General features: G+C 38.1%; 2 protein-coding genes across 2 annotated transcripts in view; one reads left to right on the plus strand and one right to left on the minus strand.

The window, feature by feature from the left end:
• Nucleotides 1-10,641: 10,641 nt before the first annotated feature.
• Nucleotides 10,642-13,558, plus strand: nkx6.2 (NK6 homeobox 2). The gene is made up of 3 exons (XM_061228627.1): nt 10,642-11,426; nt 11,956-12,128; nt 12,759-13,558. Exons 1-3 carry the CDS (start codon nt 11,012-11,014, stop codon nt 13,005-13,007), a joined length of 837 nt encoding a protein of 278 aa, XP_061084611.1. The 5' UTR covers nt 10,642-11,011; the 3' UTR covers nt 13,008-13,558.
• Nucleotides 13,559-15,392: 1,834 nt separating this feature from the next.
• Nucleotides 15,393-20,328, minus strand: part of LOC133118143 (inositol polyphosphate-5-phosphatase A) — a 128,499-nt gene continuing 123,563 nt past the window's right edge. Inside the window, exons 14-16 of the mRNA XM_061227930.1 lie at nt 18,295-18,363; nt 17,125-17,209; nt 15,393-16,974 (exon numbers count right to left, since the gene is read on the minus strand). Of these exons, the coding sequence (XP_061083914.1) occupies nt 17,132-17,209; nt 18,295-18,363 (147 nt within the window). The 3' untranslated portion in view covers nt 15,393-16,974; nt 17,125-17,131. The remainder of the gene's footprint in view (nt 16,975-17,124; nt 17,210-18,294; nt 18,364-20,328) is intronic.

Consider the following 20,328-nt stretch of genomic DNA (forward strand, 5'->3'; position numbering starts at 1 on the left):
ACATTTAAAAGATTGTGCCTAAAAGATGAAGTTTGGCCCACTCAATATTTTTATCTTCTCATTTGTTCTCCAGTAACAGCCTGTTATCTCCTGGAGCTGTTTGACATGAAATCTCATCTTTTACCAGCCTCTATTCTGTATTTATCTTTATACAGGGACATGTCCATGAGCCACCTGGATTCATCTCATGTGCTTACTACAGTCCTGTCCATTGTAAGACAGGTAGCTGGCAGCTGACATCTTTATTGGGAAAATATATTTCTGCAATTCATGAGTTGTTAGAAATGAACAGAAACCAAGATTTCATAGAAATGCTTCTTACTAATCATTCCACTTAAAATTAGGGCCAAATGCTGTTGACAATTCCATTTATTATGTACATTAGCGTAAGTAATGCATCTTTCATGAGATCTAAATATGTTTCCTTTTAAATGGGTTATCAACCACTGTGTGGCTCTTGGAATTATCATTTTAACATAGCTGTGCATGGAGATATGCCTTCTGACTAATTTTGAATGGATCTCTGTATGGTGATGTTGGAAGTGCGCAGTGTGGAATTTACAGTACATTCATAACTAAACAGAGGATATATTCATTGATCGTACTTATGTTGAAATTCTCATTTCAGCTTCATAAAATGTTCAATACCGGCTAGATTATGGTGGCAGTGAAAGGGACACAGGCACATGCAGGTGTTTCTTGCAGTCCCAATTGAGATTCAAATGAAAGAAATTGCAACCTTTCAATAAAAGCATTTTGTGACAAGTGTATTTGTCAAGGAGAAAGTATCTAGTGCGCCCTGAGCGTTGTCTGTTCCAGTGTGGGGTGGGTTTGTGTTTCTCTTGCACGCATTAACCTGTACCAGGCCCGATGAAGGCCAGCTGTGTTTCTGAGGTTTAGGGGCATTGGTGTGGGAGTGAGAGGGGGTGGTGTTATTACTGCCTGTGGAGAATGAGTGTACACCCTCAAATGAAGGCTGGTGGGGGAAAATTTTTTAGTCTTACATTGTATGAGTGTATTCAAGTCAGTTCTCCAGTTGTTTTATGCCGACTGTGTGTTGTTTGCTTTTGCTGTTGTTGGCTGTTTGTAGCTGATTGTTGTTTGTTGTTTTTAGGTTTCAAATACACTAGACCACGGACTTTCCTTATTTCTTTTTTTTTTTACATTCATGTTTTTAAAAAGTGTCAAAACACTATGTCTCTTTGCCCCCTAATGGTACAGCTAACATCCACATGATTGGGATACAGCAAAAATATAGGCTGACATACACTCAGTGAGCATTTTATTAGGTATTTATTTGACTTATTTAGCTTCTGCTACTGTAGCCTATCCACGTAGAGGTTTGATGCGTTGTGTGTTCAGAGATGCTCTTCTGCATACCGCTGTCGTAATGTGTGGCTAATTGTGTTACTGTCACCTTCATGCCAGCTTTGACCAGTCTGGCCCTTCTCCTCAGACATCTCTCATTAACAAGTCACATCTGCCTGCAGAACTACTGCTCACTGGATGTTTTTAGTTTTTCACACCATTCTTTGCAAAGACTGTGCGTGAAAATCCCAGGAGATCAGCAGTTTCTGAGATACTCAAACCACCCTGTCTGGCATCAACAATCATTCCACGGTCAAAGTCACTTAGATGACATTTTTCCCCATCCTGATGATTGATATGAACAATAACTGAAGCTCCTGACTCATATATGCATGATTTTATGCATTGCACTGCTGTCACACAATTGGCTGATGAAATAATTGCATGAATAATTACAGGTGATCCTAATAAAGTGCTCAGTGAGTGTATATAACAAGCCCATTAACCCTTATTATTTTCACATTATTTAGTTATGCAATGCAAACATGCACAGCAGCCTGTATGATCCCATACTGTGAAAAAGATCTGCCCTAATTACAGTATAGTGGCCTACTTTAAACAGTGGGGGAGAAATGAACACTTTACTGACTTTATTGATCTTAAAGATCAAGAAAACGTATCACATCCAACAGCTGACTGTGAATGCCAAATCCATTTCAAATTATTTATGGCAGGAGAAAATATTGAATGCACATTACTCCTGCAATTAAAAAATAAGTAATTCTTTTACATGAGTCATAATATAGGATACTAATTTAATATCACGTATGGTAATAATTTGTATGAAAGCCGCAGCCATTTGAAACAACAGTGCTGACCCCTTTAAGAAGCTATTCATACCATATCTGATTGGTATTGAGTTTTTGACTTGCCTTCTTCTTAACCTGCGGGAAATTATATTGAAAAATAACAACTGCACAGTCTCTCCCCGGGGTGACGCTGAGGAGATATTATACGCTGGGCACAGCTAAGACAGTGCCGCTAGAGCAGGAAATGGTTCCACCGCCACAGAGCACATCATGACATTATTACAGGAAGCAGCACCGCAACTGAGATACAAAATGGCTGACATCCATTACACTATATTGGGAACTAGTGCACCATTTCAGAAACAGACAATAGCATGTGTGTGCACACACACACTCATTCACACAGCATACTCTCTTTGTTGATTATGGAGTACATAATGCATTCACTATTATATGCTATTGTAATTACAGTAGCAGCTGTAGATGACAATACTACATTTTGCAGTTCAGATACATTTCTGGACTTATGTGGAGTGTAGGTTGTCTGCATTGGTCTGCACCCCCTCTTGGTGAGGCTCAGACCCCCACCAAATAAAGTTGTATTGCTTTTGCCAAACATTCATAAGAAGCATTAAAAAGAGATTATCTTTGGTCTCTCTCAGTCCCCTCCATCCCTGGGAATAATGGGTGTTTTTTTGGGGTACCATGTCCAGGAATACGCTTCTGTGTGCTCTGCACCCCTGACATGAACAGCTGACATCCAAAAACAATGTTTTCTTTCCACCCCTGCCATTCTGTACCATCTCCTTCTCAACCCCTGTGGCCCTCAAGCAATATTCACTCCAAATCTCTCCTTAATCCTGCCCTCAGCTTGACCTTTCCTTCCCAAATGTGCCCCTGACCCCTGTACACAAACAACTACTGCCAATTTTCAATAAAAAAATATGTTTACCACATATTTTTTCATTTGTATATTATTCTCGATAGGAAACATTTCTTAGCAAACACAAGCTGACCTTACAACGTAACCTAACCGAACCTAACCTGAATGGACCTTAGAACCAGGCTTGGTATACATTCCATTTTAATTCAGAAAGTGTAATTAATTCATTGGAAAAGGTTTGCATGTTACTACATTAAGTCAATTTTCCAACTCTTTAATTTAATTTAACTTAATTTCCCTCACTGGTTGAGCCAAAATGGACACCAAACTCAGCAGATACATGACTTCACCTGGGTCAGCCTGCAGTGACCTGGGCCCTCCCTTCAGCCCCACCCGCCACAGGTACGGAGCGGGGTGTCTGAGACTCCGTCAGAGGCTGGCACTGCAAATGCTCTCTGCACAACTCCAGTCAAATTACTGCACTTGACACCACTCTTTCTCATTGAATTTTGTTTCCGTGAAGTGAAGTTTGGAGTGGGGGGGGGGGGGGGCAGCTTTGTCAGAACCAGCTCAGAAATGGATTTTTGACAACAAATGATCAGAGCCAAGACACTATAATTTCACAATTACAACAATCTGCTACAATTGCTCAGCGGTACAATGGTGTCCCGCCATTGTAAGCCCATTGTTCAGTCAGCCAGCGCATTCTCTATCTGCAGCGGGGAACGACAGAATGGAGAGAAATATGTAACATGCCAGCGAAGTGATTTAGCATTGTTGGCGACTGATGAAAAACTGATGCGGGGTCATTAATGTCAGTGTGCAAAGAGTGCTTTCATGCTCTGCTGCTGATTGAATGATTACCCGGAGAATATAACTTGACAACAGGGTAATGGTCGTCTGTAAAGGGCCCAGAATGTGCCAGAGGTGGTCTAACACACAGTACGCTTCTTTGTGTGGTAATGTAACCTAGATATTTAATATTTGTATACGGGGCCATTATCAGGGGGGCACAACTGGATATATTGTCCTGGTCACTGGAGGAGGGGGGGGGGAAAGGGTCTGAACTTATGGTAAATATTATTGTTCGGGCCCAGGAATAATGTAATATGATTTTGTCTGGGAATTTCCCCCGGCAGTCCTGTTTGTATGTTAAGTCAAACCTTCTTTAGAGATCCTTAGTTACATGAACCAGGTGGACAGGATTCACAAGTGCATATGTTCTGAGACTGGTGCTATCAGGTTTATTAACACCAATGGAGTTAAATACGTCAAGAGATTTTTTTTGTCAATCATCATATAAAAGATGAAACAAACCACTAGACTACTATTTCATGTGTTAGTTGATACAAATGTATTGCCATATTTTTGGAAAAGACTTTCTGACATAACTTTATTTTGTGGTAAACGGACCGCGTGACTCCAACTAGCCTTGTTTGTGTGTTTGCTGCCATCTAGTGACAATTATAATATATTGCAAAAATGTTGTCAGCAGTAGAACTTTCTTTTCCTGATAATACATGGTTTTGAATTCTGGGATAGTAAAGCAAAGATACTAGATAGTAAGATACAGAGATACTAAAAATGTGTTTGATGTTCTTTTTTCTGGAACACGAAGCACATTTTCTGGGGAAATTCCAGGATACTTCTACCTTTCCCCACACACAAAGTACATGGAATACAAAAAACCCCGCAAATTCTCAATTCCAGAGTGAATTAATGTCAACATTCTATTGCATATAATAAAATGCTTGATAATATCAGAAAGGTATTACCCTGTGTTTTACCATCCAGATGTTAAGCCTTAGGTAGGACTGTATGACTTTCCAAGTTTGTCGTGTGCTTAAATATGTGCCCTGTGGGTGTTTAATCAAACCAGAACACACAGTTGCTTGATACGTTACTATTTTGCAGCATTTAACCTAACACATAATTTGGTGTGGGATAGGCATGTTTGCTTAGATTGAATAAAGACAGGAACTTCCCATTACAGCATCAGCTGCACATTATCTTACATAGGGATTGTAGCGCTGTTCATGGTAAGAGCAACCCATTGGGGAAGAGTTACAGGCCTACCATCATCACTGGTGTGGGGGATGGAGGAGAGTAATGTACTCAGGTGAACTCACCTGCAATAGAGCATCTTCTGCAGTCCATTCCAGTCAATGCGTGGCTGCCATTACGGACGTCAGCAATACTAGATGTTCCCAATACTTCAGTTCACAGGTCACCTGCAAAATAAAATAATAAACTACAACCATAGCATCCCTTTCTGTGAGGTTATCGGTGGACTGATCTTCATTAAATGGCCAGCTCACGCCCTATATTGATAGTTAGTCAGCTGAGAGTTGTCATGTCTTTCCTACACTTCATCATCAGCTTTGCTGCCACTCTTCCTTGTGAGACACCAGCAGGTTCAGCAGTCTCAGCCACTGAGTGTCCCAATAACCACCCCTCTTTAACAGTCCCTGAGATCTCTTCCAGCCAGAATAAAGGCCAAGCATCTCCACACAACTACAGGCATGGAGGAATGCTACTTTCCTAATTCACCTGTGACACACCTGCTATCAATATACCTTTTCATCACTCATGTATCCAAGTGTTCTGTATTTGGCAGTTACCTGTATTGGCACTTCATTTAATATGATGTACTGTCCAAATAATCATTATGCGGGAAGCATATTTGATTCAAATTCTCCTCATGAGCATTTTTACTGGCTATTATTAGACAGCTCACTGCCATCTTCTCCATTAATCTCATCCTTATAAACTCATTTGAAGTACACATTAACTTTATTTTATTAGCCACCCGAAGGAGAGCATTTCCTGCAGGGATATAATGTAATCTGGAAATATGCATTGATTTTTGAGCACAGCGGATCGATCAGTGGGGTCTACCTCAGAACCTCCTAAAACCCCTCCTGTGAGTTCCTGAGGTGGTCCTGACCCAGTCTGGGAACCCCTGCTGGGGAGAGAGTGAGCCAGAGTGATGTGTTAAAACATGCATGCTTAGAGTCAGTGGTACTGCTGCTGATATTGGTATACCTGAGTGGAAAGTGGGTTTGGAACCCAATGGTAACATGTTAGATTCCCAGTGAGGGAATTTCTTTAAGTTCATCTTTAAGTTCATAACCTGAATTATTTCAGTATACATCCATTTGTATGAATAGACACCATGTAAAATTAGATGAGGTTGCTCCAGAGAAGTGTGTCTGCTAAATGGCAGTACTGTAATATTAAAAGGAGGAACTGAAAACAACAAATACATAATATGGTGCATGTTCTCCAGTTGCTTCAGCACTGTAATACACTCTTGTCCCCTTTAGAGGGCATTGTTCACCATCTTCATTAGTTTCCTATCACATACATTTAAATCATTATTTCATTCATTTTATTAATTTGTTTGCATAATACATAATATTCTACAATCTCAGGAATAATCTGTTAATGCATTTTTTGTCATACTATAAATGGCTGAATCTTTGAAACTTTGAATCTGGGAATCTCTGTGAACTGACCTGGGGAAATCCTTACCTTATTTTCTGAATTGCATTTATTTAAGTAAATTTGTCTCCCAGTGTGAGGCTATTCCTACCCTTATCTGGAATTCCCTACTGTTCTGTGTTCGAGCGCAGTTTGAAAATGTGGTGTCTTTTCAGACCACAGACTGCTGCTACGCTCACATAGAGTGGAGTCAGAGGAGGACCTTTCCTCTGTGGCTTTATCATGCAGTCCTGCAGTCCTCAGGTGTCCGATCAACTAGCAGGGGTCGCTAGCCAGCGATAGTCCAGTCCAGTCATGCATGCACGACACCTGTCTGTAAATTCTGTATATTTTCTCCGTGATCCCAATGTCCTGACTACCAACAGTAAGCTTCAAAACTGCCTTTCTTGATTGACAGCATGGTACTGATGATATTAAATGATGATATTAAGATTCAATAGTTGTTTCAGCTCTGTGTCCCAAGAAGGTTCAAACTCACCTTCTTCCCTGTTCCTAACAGGTCAGTGTGTGTGTATGTCTTTTTGTGTGTGTGTATGTGTGTGTGTGTGTGTGTGTGTGTGTGTGTGTGTGTGTGTGTGTGTGTGTGTGTGTGTGTGTGTGTGTGTGTGTGTGTAAATGGTGTGAAACACGTTCAGAAGGGTATACAATCTTGCTATTATTGAGAAAATATTTTTCATTTCTGCTAATATATTCATATCAGTCATACTATGAGTTTCAGCCTCAGGGCCAGTTTCATTGACACAAATTAAATTAAATTTTGAATGGAGATTCTCCATATAAAACTCAGTTTAGTCCAGGACTTCAGGACTAAAATGGTTCAGCAACAGAAGGGAAAGATAATGACCCACATCTGGATCCTTTTGAAATCGATACAAAGATAACATATCGATGTGTCAATAACATTAATTTGATCTTAAACTGACCTTGAAAAACAATATATACACACTAGCAAAAGCATGACAAACATACTGTATATAACCCAGAAGTCCTCAGTGCCTGCAGGTATTCATGATTTCCTTTCAATAAGCAGTCAATTTAGGCCTTTACTTAAATTACTCACTTGATTACTTGATTAGTGAAACACACAGCAAACACTGCGGCCCCCCTTGAATAGAGTCTGACACTAGGAGAGACCCATGGCCCGACATTAGACCTACTCCTCCTGGGTAAAATGGGCATTTACTCATATGACCGCCAGATGGCTCTTTAAGCCTCTTGAAAATGTTCAGAGCACACTGCATTGTATCATTTCATAGCAACTATAAAACTTACAACGCTTCGTTAAAATTAATGTAGAATACCTCATTATTATTATTATTATTATTATTATTATTATTATTATTATTATTATTATTATTATTATTATAGTACCAATACCACACAATAGAAAAACATCAAAATGATATATGTTGTAGTATATATCTAGCCTACATATGATACTACTACTACTACTACGACTACGACTACGACTAATAATAATAATAATAATAATAATGATAATAATAATAATAATAATAATAATAATAATAATAATAATGATAATAGTAATAATAATCATTATCATTATCATCATCATCATCACATTATCACCATTTTCATCATCATCACTATCACCATAAACATGAGTAATCAGAACAAGCGTAAGAATTATTTACTTATTTCTATGTCTTACATAACAGTATTCATATTATTAATATAACAGTATTAGGTAACAGTTGCCTGAATGGATGGGAAATCTATGCGTAAATACATCAACACAAAAAACAGTATTATAATTTGACTGCTGTTACAGTATTGGTAAAATTACAATGACACGTTACTTAAAATTGCTGAAATTGCATTTAGCATTCAACTACAAAGAAAAGTTTTCTGTTGTTCTTCGAATTTGATTATAAACGTGTGATATAACGCAAAACCATCTTGTTCTCAAAAATATCCAGTTGAAAGGCAGACAAAAATATTTAAAAGTATCTACGGATTTATATTTTTACGAACAGCTTGCATGGTTTAGGTCATTGATGTATCGATGCAAAATACTTCAAAAAATTTTAATACTATTTTAAATGTATGTAAATATACTTTTGTTGTTTTACTCCTGCGCTATTGTAATTCTTGGTATGTCCCTTTAATTTCGAAAAGTAAGCATACATTTCAGACATTTCAGATAGTCTATGACATTGATAACGTCTGTATTCTACTGCGCACTATTTGTAGAAAAACATACTCGTTCAGTTTTAATGTTGGAATTATTCTGGCTTTTATTGTTTAAATGTTTACTTGCAGGTGTTGCATTACAACAAGTGCATCTCAATGGAAATTGTTCAAATTAGAATATAAAACAGTTTCTTAGCATTATTATTCAGAAATGGCCTTTTACGTTTGCTAGAACCGACTGTATGAGCTTTAACGCGCATAGTAGTACCACTTCAGTGGGGCTCGGACCGGGACGTTAACGGGCGATTTAAAATGGTTCTCTTTTACTCTATGTACACATTTAATCAGAATTAATGGTGAATTCCACGTCAAATGTAGTGGATACCACGGCCAACTGATTGGTTTCTGTGGGTCAGTAAAAAGTCCTCGGTTTACTGACGGATATTGACTATTTTCAGCGCACAAGTGAATACCGTCGAATGGGCTAAATATACTTAAGAACATAATATAGAGACATACATGTGAAATCAGAATACAACTAGACAAGGCTACATAAATAAATACAAAATTTCCTATGAAATCAATACAAATATATATTTTTCTGATTCTTTATATTAATTTCGAAGATTTAAAATGAATGGTTGATTGTTCTTGTATTTTACGTTACTTATTTCCTACAACTGTGGCCCGAAAACCGTAGAAAAAAATTGTAAAGCCGCAAATGCGCCTACAGCTCAAAATAGACTATTTTAAACAACAGCGCCTTATTAAAAGAAAGGGGGAACATCCTATGAATACAAGTTGATTTCTATATTGTCCAACGTGCATGGTACCTATGCTGAACCCTTTCCAATTCCAGCATGGCCATATTTCATGCTCGCAACATTTTCACATCTCCATAAAATATTAGCGCGAGGCAAAGAGCAGCACTCACTCTGATGACGTTAAGGGCCTCGCGCTTCTCAGAGACGTGGTCAACCTCTTCAACAATGCAAATAAAAACAACAATACTAGTTATAATAAAAACAAGCAAGAACTTTTTCCAGAGAAAGGGCCTGTCATATAGGTGTTGCAACACTATTTGTAGAACATGAGGTCGAAGGAAGTGGACACCTGTCAATTAGTTTTCAAATAAAAGACTACAAATATGTTATCTGATTTCCTTGTGAAGAGGAAACGATAACATCTCGAGCAGTTTACAAAGCCCGCCCAGGAACAGCTCAGGGGGAAAGATTTACCGCTTCACTAAATAAAATACTCTCTTATTTTATAGACATTATACTACAATACTATAATAACTAATATCATACTATAATACACAAGAATATTTTGAAGAATCGGTCCATTGGTTTATTACCATTTTCTTTTTCATAAAATACGTATGCTCATGCGTTACCAAATAAAACAAATATAAAAATACTGTGTTCAGGCACTTTTCCATGTAATATTTGCCCAATAGGCCTGCTCAGGATTTTGGGAAAATGTTAGAACTAGTTAATGGTATTTGGGAGCATTTTTTTTCCGTATTGATTTGCAATGTTTTTATTTGTGTAAATTGCTTTATGTTTTAAAAAATAAATATTCTCTGGAATTTTAAGTATAGTATGACTAAAAGGCTTCATATTATCGTCAATCTTCCTTCCCAATTCACTTGCAACAATGGCATCATCGTACAGCAGAGTTGTATTGAGGTTAATGTACTTACTTTGTCAGTGGTAATTGGTTATAAAGTAAATATGTCTTTTTTGTCAAATCTTGAAACAATGATTTCTACAGTACGATGCATCAGTAATAGCAGTACAATAAGACCTTGATAGAGTGTGGCTTTGTCCGAGTGACATGCATGCAAAGTGCCCGAGCCTGTGTTCTCCAATCAGAGAACAGCCTCACTCAACGCTATCCAATGGGAAATATTCGCCTGCAGGTGGCTGCGCGGTTATCAGTGCATCCCGCTCCGCTCCTATCACAGCCTGAGTCAATTTACCAAGAAAGTCGACCTTAATGCCTGCTATCAAAACCACTCAAAAACATCATCTGATCTTCCGACTTCCTTGTGGATACTCATTCTGGACGCATGCGGCGAACACACCAGTGACTGTCTGAAATCGAGACTGAATTTTTGCTATTCTCTCTCAGCCGAACAAGTTAGTGAAGTTCTGCTTGGAAAAGTCAGACTGTCTTGCTCTCCGCAAAGTTAGTTCTCAGCTTTAGCGGCTACAGTCTCCAGGATCATTCGCAGAAAGCCTGGCTGTGGTAACTGCCTTTCTTTTTATTCTTCAATCCCCTTTTTCTTTTCTTTTCTTTTTTCTTTTACTATTTTTAGCCGGGTGAAATTGGTGGTCCATGCTCACAAATGTTAGCTGTTGGGCAGATGGATGCTAATCGGCAGAGTGCTTTCGTCCTCGGCAGTACACCGCTGGCAGCATTGCACAACATGACGGAGATGAAGACATCTTTATTCCCCTACACTTTGCAGAATCCCTCGGGTTTCAAAGCACCTTCTCTCGCGAGTTTGAACTCACAGATCCCTCTGGGGACGCCGCATGGAATTAGCGATATCTTGGGTAGACCTATTACCACGGCTGGACAACTGCTTTCGGGATTTCCGCGGATAAATGGACTGGCCACTTCTGCAGGAATGTACTTTAACCCAGCGGCCGTCTCTCGGTACCCGAAACCGCTGACAGAGCTGCCAGGGAGAGCGCCGATATTCTGGCCCGGTATGATGCAGACCTCACCGTGGAGGGACGCGCGGGTCCAGTGTCCGGGTGAGTTTTTCGCTTATTATTGCGCGAGGAGGTAATAATTAACAGAAGTGAAAACATTAGAAGAAAATATCATCAAAAGATAGCAACGTCGGTTTTTGTATAACGTTACTTTTATGTAGGGTAACAATGTTTTTATTTCAGTCCCAATATTGTTGCCTGTAGGGTCGTTTAGGGCCGTTGTGTCCCTAAATGTGATAGAGAAAAAATCTGTATAAATATTTAGCAATTAAGTCGGCCTAAACCTAGAAAATATCGCATATAATATATTTTATCGCAACGTTGTCTGTTCTTTGTTGAAATAATGATATAAGGCCTATTTCGCCTGCGAACTTATAGACCATTTTTAACACGACATGGAAAAAGAGAATTAGCTACAATGGAGATGTAATTAAATGCACATGTTGGGAATTTACGTTTCTTTTTACTGAGCTAAAATGCAAAATGTAGCATTTCAATGTGTGTGGTACCGTTTTAGCCTTGCTCGTAGATGCATATTTATAAATAGTGTTTTTGGTGTCCCTCTTTTTAGGCCAAGCTAACATCATGCTGGATAAGGACGGCAAGAAGAAACACTCCAGGCCCACATTTTCGGGACAGCAGATTTTCGCTTTGGAGAAAACTTTTGAACAGACCAAGTATCTAGCAGGTCCCGAGAGAGCCCGACTCGCCTATTCTTTGGGAATGACAGAGAGCCAGGTCAAGGTACACACTGTCAAGTTCATTAACTGTATATCCTAAATGAAAATAAAATGTTTTTTTGTGAAATTTGGCATCACAGCCCAATATACAAATTTATAATAGGCCTATACGTACAATTGCTCACCACTAAGATCGATAGATAAATGATTTTCGTGAAAGGCCGACTGATAAATGTTTGTTGTTGTTATTATTAGGCATATTATTATTATTATTATTATTATTATTATTATTATTAGGCCTATTATTATTATTATTATTAGTAGTAGTAGTAGTAGTAGTAGTAGTAGTAGTAGTAGTAGTAGTAGTAGTTAATATTCGGCCTACTGGTAGAAGTCGGTCTTTTTACGTGTAGTAGGTTATTTTTTATATTTTAATGTTGATTTGTTATGGTTATTTCTGCTGCTATTATTATTATTATTATTATTATTATTATTAAATTAATCCACTAGACCCACAGAGCTGAAGCACTCTCTAACGCTAACAACATATCTGAAAGATATTTCACAAAATATCTTTAGTATATTTTAAACAATTTGATGTTTATTTAACATCTAACCGAGCCAAGTGCTATTTTCCGCTGCACACTTGAAATATTTAATTGACATAACCCATTTGGTTTTTCCTTTACAACAGGTGTGGTTTCAGAATAGGAGAACTAAATGGCGGAAGAGGCACGCGGCGGAAATGGCAACGGCCAAAAAGAAACATGACTCAGAAACCGAGAAGATGAAGGAAAGTTCGGACAATGAGGATGACGACGAATACAACAAACCCCTGGACCCAAATTCGGACGACGAAAAGATAACGAGACTGCTGAAAAAGCACAAGGCCACGAATCTGACCCTAATCAGCCCGTGCAGCAACAGCTCGGACGCCTTGTGATGACACGTGACGGAGAGAAAGACTCAGATATTCCAAGAGGCTTATAAAGCTGACTTAAGCAGGGTATACATGTTTAAAAGAAATTAAAATGCGGCGCTAAGTGGTGTTATTAGTGATGTACAGACGATAATGTAAGTGAGATGTATATATTTTTTACCGAGTAAGTTATGTAATTAAACAATTGCGCGTTGGACTTGGACCCCCCAGACACACCCACAATCCCGGAACTTCTTCACCTTTCTGAATGTCTAATTTTGTTTTTCACAAAATGTTACCTAACAATCTCTGCCAAGTTCTACAGCTAGAATTCAATACAAAGTTCTTCATGTAAAAAATACAAATGTTGTAAATTATCATGTAAAAAGAAATTTTGTTTTAACATTTTCCACTGCGACAGCACCCCCGTCCCCAAATGAAGGAACTTGTTTTTATTTTACCAAACAGCCAAAACTGGAAAACGGGACTATTCTATAAATTGAAACACGAGAATATTGCTTCCACAAGAGTTAGGAAGAAAAAACTTTGTATTATCAATAAATTATTTAACAATCTTTTGTTTTAAATCTTTATTATAACGGGATTCGGTAGGCCTATACGGTCAGGCATTTTGCTATTGCATTGACATGGAATTGGTCACATGACTTGCAGAACACCATTTTATATTGAGCTTTAGGAATACGTTTTTTGGTCAAAATAAAACTATAATGCCTTTTTGGTCAAAATTAATTTAGAGTAAATTCGCTCAGGACAAGCCGTCTGCTGAATGGTTAAATAAATGAAGAGTCATTTGTTTTCTGGTAATTTCCAAACTAACTTGGTCCCCTCCTTAACGTCGACAAGTAAAAACCAAATAGATGATCTTTCTGCAAAGTGTAATTAATCTGTCCTATACATACATGGACATGTGTCCACAGTTGCTAAATGTATAAAACTATTACATATTTCTGGGATTCATTTGCTTTAGAACTTTTCTTATGATATAACGAATTTATTTCAGGAATATAACAGACCAAAATTGTCTTATCTTTCAATCGAATTTTAATGATTTAATAACGAACAAACGTATAGCATATTACTATGAATACAATTGACTAGCGCTTACATTTTAAGAGTGCAAAACATTTTGGGAGAATATGCCAATAACGAATTAGGCCTACGTGTAACCAATTTAAGTGAAATGTGATAGCGGGGATGGGACATAGGCTATAACCAAGGACAAGCCGATTTGTTGGGAAATACACCGATTCAACAATAAAACCATCAACTGAATATATAATTTGTATCTAGTGGAATGTCTAATGATAATTTAAGAACTAAAATATTCACAAGTGCGAATTTAGAAAAATACGATTGATGTTCGAATTTCATGAAGCTCAAAACATTTTCCATTAATTTTAAATTTAAAGTATTTCACTGGATAAACCTAGAATTTGTATTTCTTACACCAAGATGATTTTTATGGGGTCTCAATTCGAACATTGTTCGGTTAATTTGAAGGAACCTTCCATTAACAATTCGAACATTGTTTGGTTAATTTGAAGGAACCTTCCATTATAAACTAAGAAAACCTAAAAAATATAGTGTCATAAATTGAAGGCAAATTAAAAAATTTTGCTTCATGAAATTTTTTCGTGCGCTTACTCTCATCTCCAGAATTGTCATTAGACATTTGAGCTCTGAAAGTCACTAATGAAGCATATTTTAGCCAACTATTCTTAAGAGAGGTGATTCGCAGATAGCTATTAAATTATCTCTCATCATACATTTTAATCACTTGCTAATGAAGTATATTCCCGATAGGCCAACCAGTTATTTTCATTCATTTAGTATTTTGTCATTTTATGAAGAAGTGTAGCCTACCTACAAGAAATGCTACTTGCCAATTATAAACGAACTTCCCTTCAGAAGTTGACAGGTGGTATTACAGTTTTTACTATTCAAAAGCTACATTCTGGTGAAACAAATTAATAAAACATGTAAATAAGTTACAATGATAGTATTACAAGGATATTTTGGTGTAGGTGGGACGATAATTATGATCCCTAACAAGAACATCAACATTTAATTCAGAGAAAGCCCGATTCTGTTCCGGGCATCTTCCATTAAATAGCCTACATGTTATAATGGGAATTTAACAATGATCTACAACAGTGAATGCAACAGTACTATGGTTACAAGTGAATGTAAAAAAATATGAGGACCAAAATCAACGGCATACCCAGAATTAAAATGAGGTTTAGTTGCACATTTGCAGGAGAATCCCTCTTAAACCGAGTTCAGTGGTCTAATCTCGAGACCACTTGTTCCAATTAGCCACAACTGTCCTGTGCCAATGGCTAAATAGTTGATAAAAACTGCGCGAGGTTAATAAATGACAAACATCACTTTAGTTCTAATAGTTTTATTGCTTCAGAGCCACACATCCTACTGCTGCGGTCATTTCGTTCACGGAGTTGAACCTCTATCGACAGAGAGAGAAGAGCAAAAACACCGCGACATTCCCAAGCTATCACGTGACCTGCAAAAAAAAAAAGTTTACAAGCAGTTGTCTATGGACCAAATCACACTGTCAATACCACATAAATTCCGAGGCAGGCACAAAATCATTTCCACTTGGGGTGATTTAGCTGAAAGAATCAAGCGTCAATCTGATGGCTTCACACAGTTGGTGAACTCTGTAGTGTACTAAATTAAATCAATAAAAGAAACGTTTGTGTTTCATCAACAGGCTCTCTAAGCACTGTTTAATGTTGTAACGAGCGATGAGAGGAAATTATTTGCAACGTCGCACTGAAGGCTGCAGAAGGCTACATACAAAATTAAAAAGCAACTTTTCCTCTCCGTTTCTGGCTTAAGAATATGTACAATTCATAAGTGAGCAGACCTTTACCTGCAAGTGGATTAAACTACGTTATGTCTCTCACGTCTTTGTTTCAGTATACAATACTTGGCACCGTTATGCAGTAACAAAAATAGACAAAAACAGTTTACAAATTTTAAAAGATATCCAGACCTATCTAAAAACATCACATTCAGAACCATAATATTATTACATAGAAATAAGTTAGAATAATAATAAGTGAGACTGCTATAAGTGATAAACAATATCTTATATACTTGCATGATCTATGGCACTGCTTAAAACACCCTTGATAGGCTATATAAATCATACTGGCTGAATTTTTTTTAATTGCTCGATTTAAAGATCCTGACAATTGACAGGACACGCAAGCAGTCACACAGTAAGATATCGTAACTTCAACATTAATTTTGGTAAGAATTATAAATTATCTTTTTAAGTATACAAAATGAGAAGCGTCCGCTGCGCGAGGCTTGGCAGTGTGTAGTACGCACACAAATCATCAACGACAAAATCAATGACGTGAAAATACCTATCTAATCTAGCACAGGGACTGCGTGTGGTCTGGAGAGAGAAAACAGCACTATAAACCAGCAAATAACCTCTACTGATACAATCCAATGTACAAATAAATCTACCAATATAGATATACAACTTTTTTTTGCATTGCACTTTTTTTTTTTTAAACAACTTAGATACTGAATGGAAGTATAGCTTCTATGTAGAGGTGTATCTAAAATTGTAAATATGGTATCTAAAATATGTAGTAAATTCTGACTTTCTATTAGAGTTTTGGCAAAAAAGAGTGCGATGTGCGAGTCTGTCCAGAGTTCTGGGTTCAGTCACTGGAAGAGACAAGTTGGTGAGGTGAGCTAGGCTTCCCTCGGGCGTGGTCCAGATTGTTTTTTTTCGGTGTCCTCTTGAGCGGAGAGTCCAGATGTACAGCGACGTTGTTACTGAAACGGGCAGTGTAGATGTGCAGAGCCGAGGGGTTCGTTTATCGGCAGGGCTGAAAAAGTCTGTTGGGTTTGGGATTACACCCATTGCTCGCATGGTCCTGGAGGGTGGCTTCCCGCAAAATCTTCTCTGAACTTTGGCAACGCTTCCCTAGTATGGAAAGAGGGAATGAAGGGTGAAATCACTGAATGGAATTCAAGGCATCGTCAAAATGATTCATGCATATGAAATATTTACATGTAATAATAATAATAATAATAATAATAATAATAATAATAATAATAGAAAATAAATATTTACCACGACATCACTGCACAACACAACACGTGTGTTTATTTGCATTTTTACCTGCCCCTGTTGTTAATCGAAAGGACAGGAAGACAGGCTGTGGGCGGGAAAGAACGCAAACGCAGGAGTTAGTGACCGGCTCCGCTCACTCACGACAGGATAACAACTCATCACTCCTGCATGTTAAAGGGTCACGCGCACGCCGCAGGATCAACGACATCGCTGACGAGACAGGACCCAACCAGTAAAAATACGGAAGAATGGACACACATCACATTTATAAACACAAACAAAAAGTATATACAAAAATACAATTCAGAAGCATGGATGTCTTTATATTTATACATATAATTAAAAGAATCCAGAAATTAGTAACTGGAGTGGAACTATATAGCAGATCTCTAGAGTTCAGTATGGCAGCTAAGCCTAGTGTGTGACTAGAACAGGTGTCAATACAGTTTGGCAGCTAAGCTTAGTGGGTGAATGGAACAGATCTCAGAACAGTTTGTCTCTCAGAACCTACGCTCTGTGTTCAGAGCCGCAAAATAATCACATCCGTTTAGATTATAAGCACATTAATATTGGCGTGCAGGTGAAACGTACTGGTGTGTCATTTCGGCGCGGTACGAAACACAGTGTTCTCTGCCAGACCCGCGTAACAGAACATCGGCTCAGAGCCAAGCAGATGACATTTCATTTAATGAGACATTTTACTACCTGTCATAATTTGTTATTTTTCGCCATTGGTGGCAGATGCTTGCCACTGAGAGAACAGACACAAGGCTGCCATTCAATCTAACCTGCTGTGGGACCCCGTCAATAACTGAGCAGGGAATGCAAGGGAAATATCACTGTTTTCATTTGTCATCATAGCTTTATTTATTTAGATTAGATTTTAATTTCAGTGAATAGTGGATAGAATAAGTGCACTGTTACCCAAGTGCAAATTTGTTACAATTATTTTTTTATTCAAAGTACTGCAGCCTGCAGAGACTCAAGGATCTCATTTTTAACAACTTAAAACTTGACCAATGAAACTTGAAACCAATGACCTAAATTGTTGTACATAACCAAAATATTTTTCCACAAAAGCAGAGTACATCATAGATACACCCACTGCTTAAACAAGACATGACACAAACAGACAGACACGGGTGACATGAATGTGCAGGAAAATATTACCTTGTGATCCCCCATGCAGACGTTGGCCCCGATATTGTTATAAACCATAGTTTTCTCCTCATTTTCAGGCTGTTAAAGCACATGAAACAAACAGCAAAATTAAAACCTTCTCAGACACAATTTCCAGCAACATTTACTTAACAGGCTACATAATTACAATACAACTGGGGAAAGTTACAATGCATACTTCAACCAGAAATCACTAAATGAGGTGCTTATTTTAACTTGCAAATTGCTGCACTTGATATTACCATTGGAGATCAATAACAACAACATGAACACCACCGCCACTACTACCACTCCTAATAATAGCAAAAACAAACATACAGTGTACCGTCCGTATAGACATGTGTGTGATATGACAATATATATATAGACAATGTTAATCAATCACTTTTGCCTTGATATCCTACTTATAATTAGTGGGAAATATTCGTTATATATTTTTTATCGTCGAAAATCCCTTCATCAACACAGAGAGGACAGGCTCCGTGTTGTGTACCATCTACTATGGCTAGGTTGAACGTGCGGCAGGTTCGAAGAAAAAAGGAAAAAGAAAACAAAAAAACAAAAACCTTTAAAAAAAAAAAAAAAAAAAAGGCAATACGCTTATATCTGAATTAACTTGAAAACAATAACGTAGTCTTAAGGTCAGCGGTAAGGCGTGCGCAGACGGCAGGCCGCGGAACACAAACAGTGCGTCCCCACGAGCCATGCATCAGCACTTTCCAGCGCGCGCGTCAGCCCGCCGCCTCTCAGGAGCCGGATACATTCATCAAACGAGACTTGATCATTTACAAAGGCAGCATAAAATTGTGGATTTTCGGGCTGCATAATCTTTAGACAGATAAACAAATTACAGCGGCTCAGCGGCGAGGACGGCCACACACACATGGGTAAGCATTCATTATTGCCTGCTCCGCGTCGTCGACGCCAAGCCCCAGCCAGCGGGCAACCTTTGGTGTGTTAGGGCTCGAGAAGCAGAAAATAACATGATGGCAAGTTAACGGAGCGTGCCATGATAGATGAGTGTGTGCGAGCGCTGTTTACAGCACCATGTCTCCACAATCTGTAACGCCGTGTGTGCGACAGCGAGCTCAGCTGTGAGGATTCGCGCATTAGAGCTGGTGGCACACACACCGGGCCTACATTACAGGCAATTAACAGGCACTCAGAGAAAGCCCGGCAGAGACAAAGCCCCGAGATACCTGAGCAACGTCTCTTTTAACCACTTTTTCTTTTTTTTTCTTTCTTTTTTTTGCATTTTCCACATTTAATTTGACATCACTCCCAGCTTTGAACGAAACACACTGGAGTTTTAACAAAAACAGTACCATAGAAGAATGTAATGTAAAAATAAATAAAGTACATAAAAAAAATAATAATAATAAATTGGGCAGGATTAATTTCTCACTTTCAACTTAAAAATGAAACACACACACAATCCATGGCAGAATTTAAGCCTGCTAATTCAGAAGATTGGGAAGTAGAAAAGGTGGTGGCTAAATGATGACTTCCTGTCATCATTTGGGAATCCTGGCTGAAAGGCGCTATAAAAGGCGATGACCTTCGTGTCTGGAAGTACGGGTCCTCTGTACCCATCTTTATCAGGGCAATGCATGAAATGTGCATGGCACTATTAAGCCACAATTAAATAATCACATAATTAATTAAACAGACAATTACATAATTTAATCTGATATGAACACAACTATTTAATTTCCTGATGTTTTATCCAGTATTTTTAATTCTCTATTAGGACAAGGAATTAAATGACATTACATTCATTTATAAGATGCACTTATTCAGAGAACTTTATGATGCGCAAGAAACATGTGCATTCACCTGAACAACATGAGCCAGGGCGATGCCACCCGGCTAATATCACTCCCTGACCAGCAACAAAATATCGCTAAAGCTGTAGAGTCAGTTAACAACGCTAAACAAAATACACATTCCACATACATACAGAGTATGTCTGTAACCAGCCATTGGTAAATGTACATAGCTGCACAACCTAATCCATGCAAGATA

Source organism: Conger conger, chromosome 18 (genome assembly GCF_963514075.1).
Source record: "Conger conger chromosome 18, fConCon1.1, whole genome shotgun sequence".
NCBI lineage: Eukaryota > Metazoa > Chordata > Actinopteri > Anguilliformes > Congridae > Conger > Conger conger.

Excerpts from the sequence above, each read along its gene's own strand:
- nkx6.2 (XM_061228627.1), top strand. The coding sequence starts at position 11,012 with ATGTTAGCTGTTGGGCAGATGGATGCTAATCGGCAGAGTGCTTTCGTC. Across the intron at positions 11,427-11,955 it reads CGCGCGGGTCCAGTGTCCGG|GCCAAGCTAACATCATGCTG; the intron begins GTGAGTTTTTCG and ends CCCTCTTTTTAG. Across the intron at positions 12,129-12,758 it reads TGACAGAGAGCCAGGTCAAG|GTGTGGTTTCAGAATAGGAG; the intron begins GTACACACTGTC and ends CCTTTACAACAG.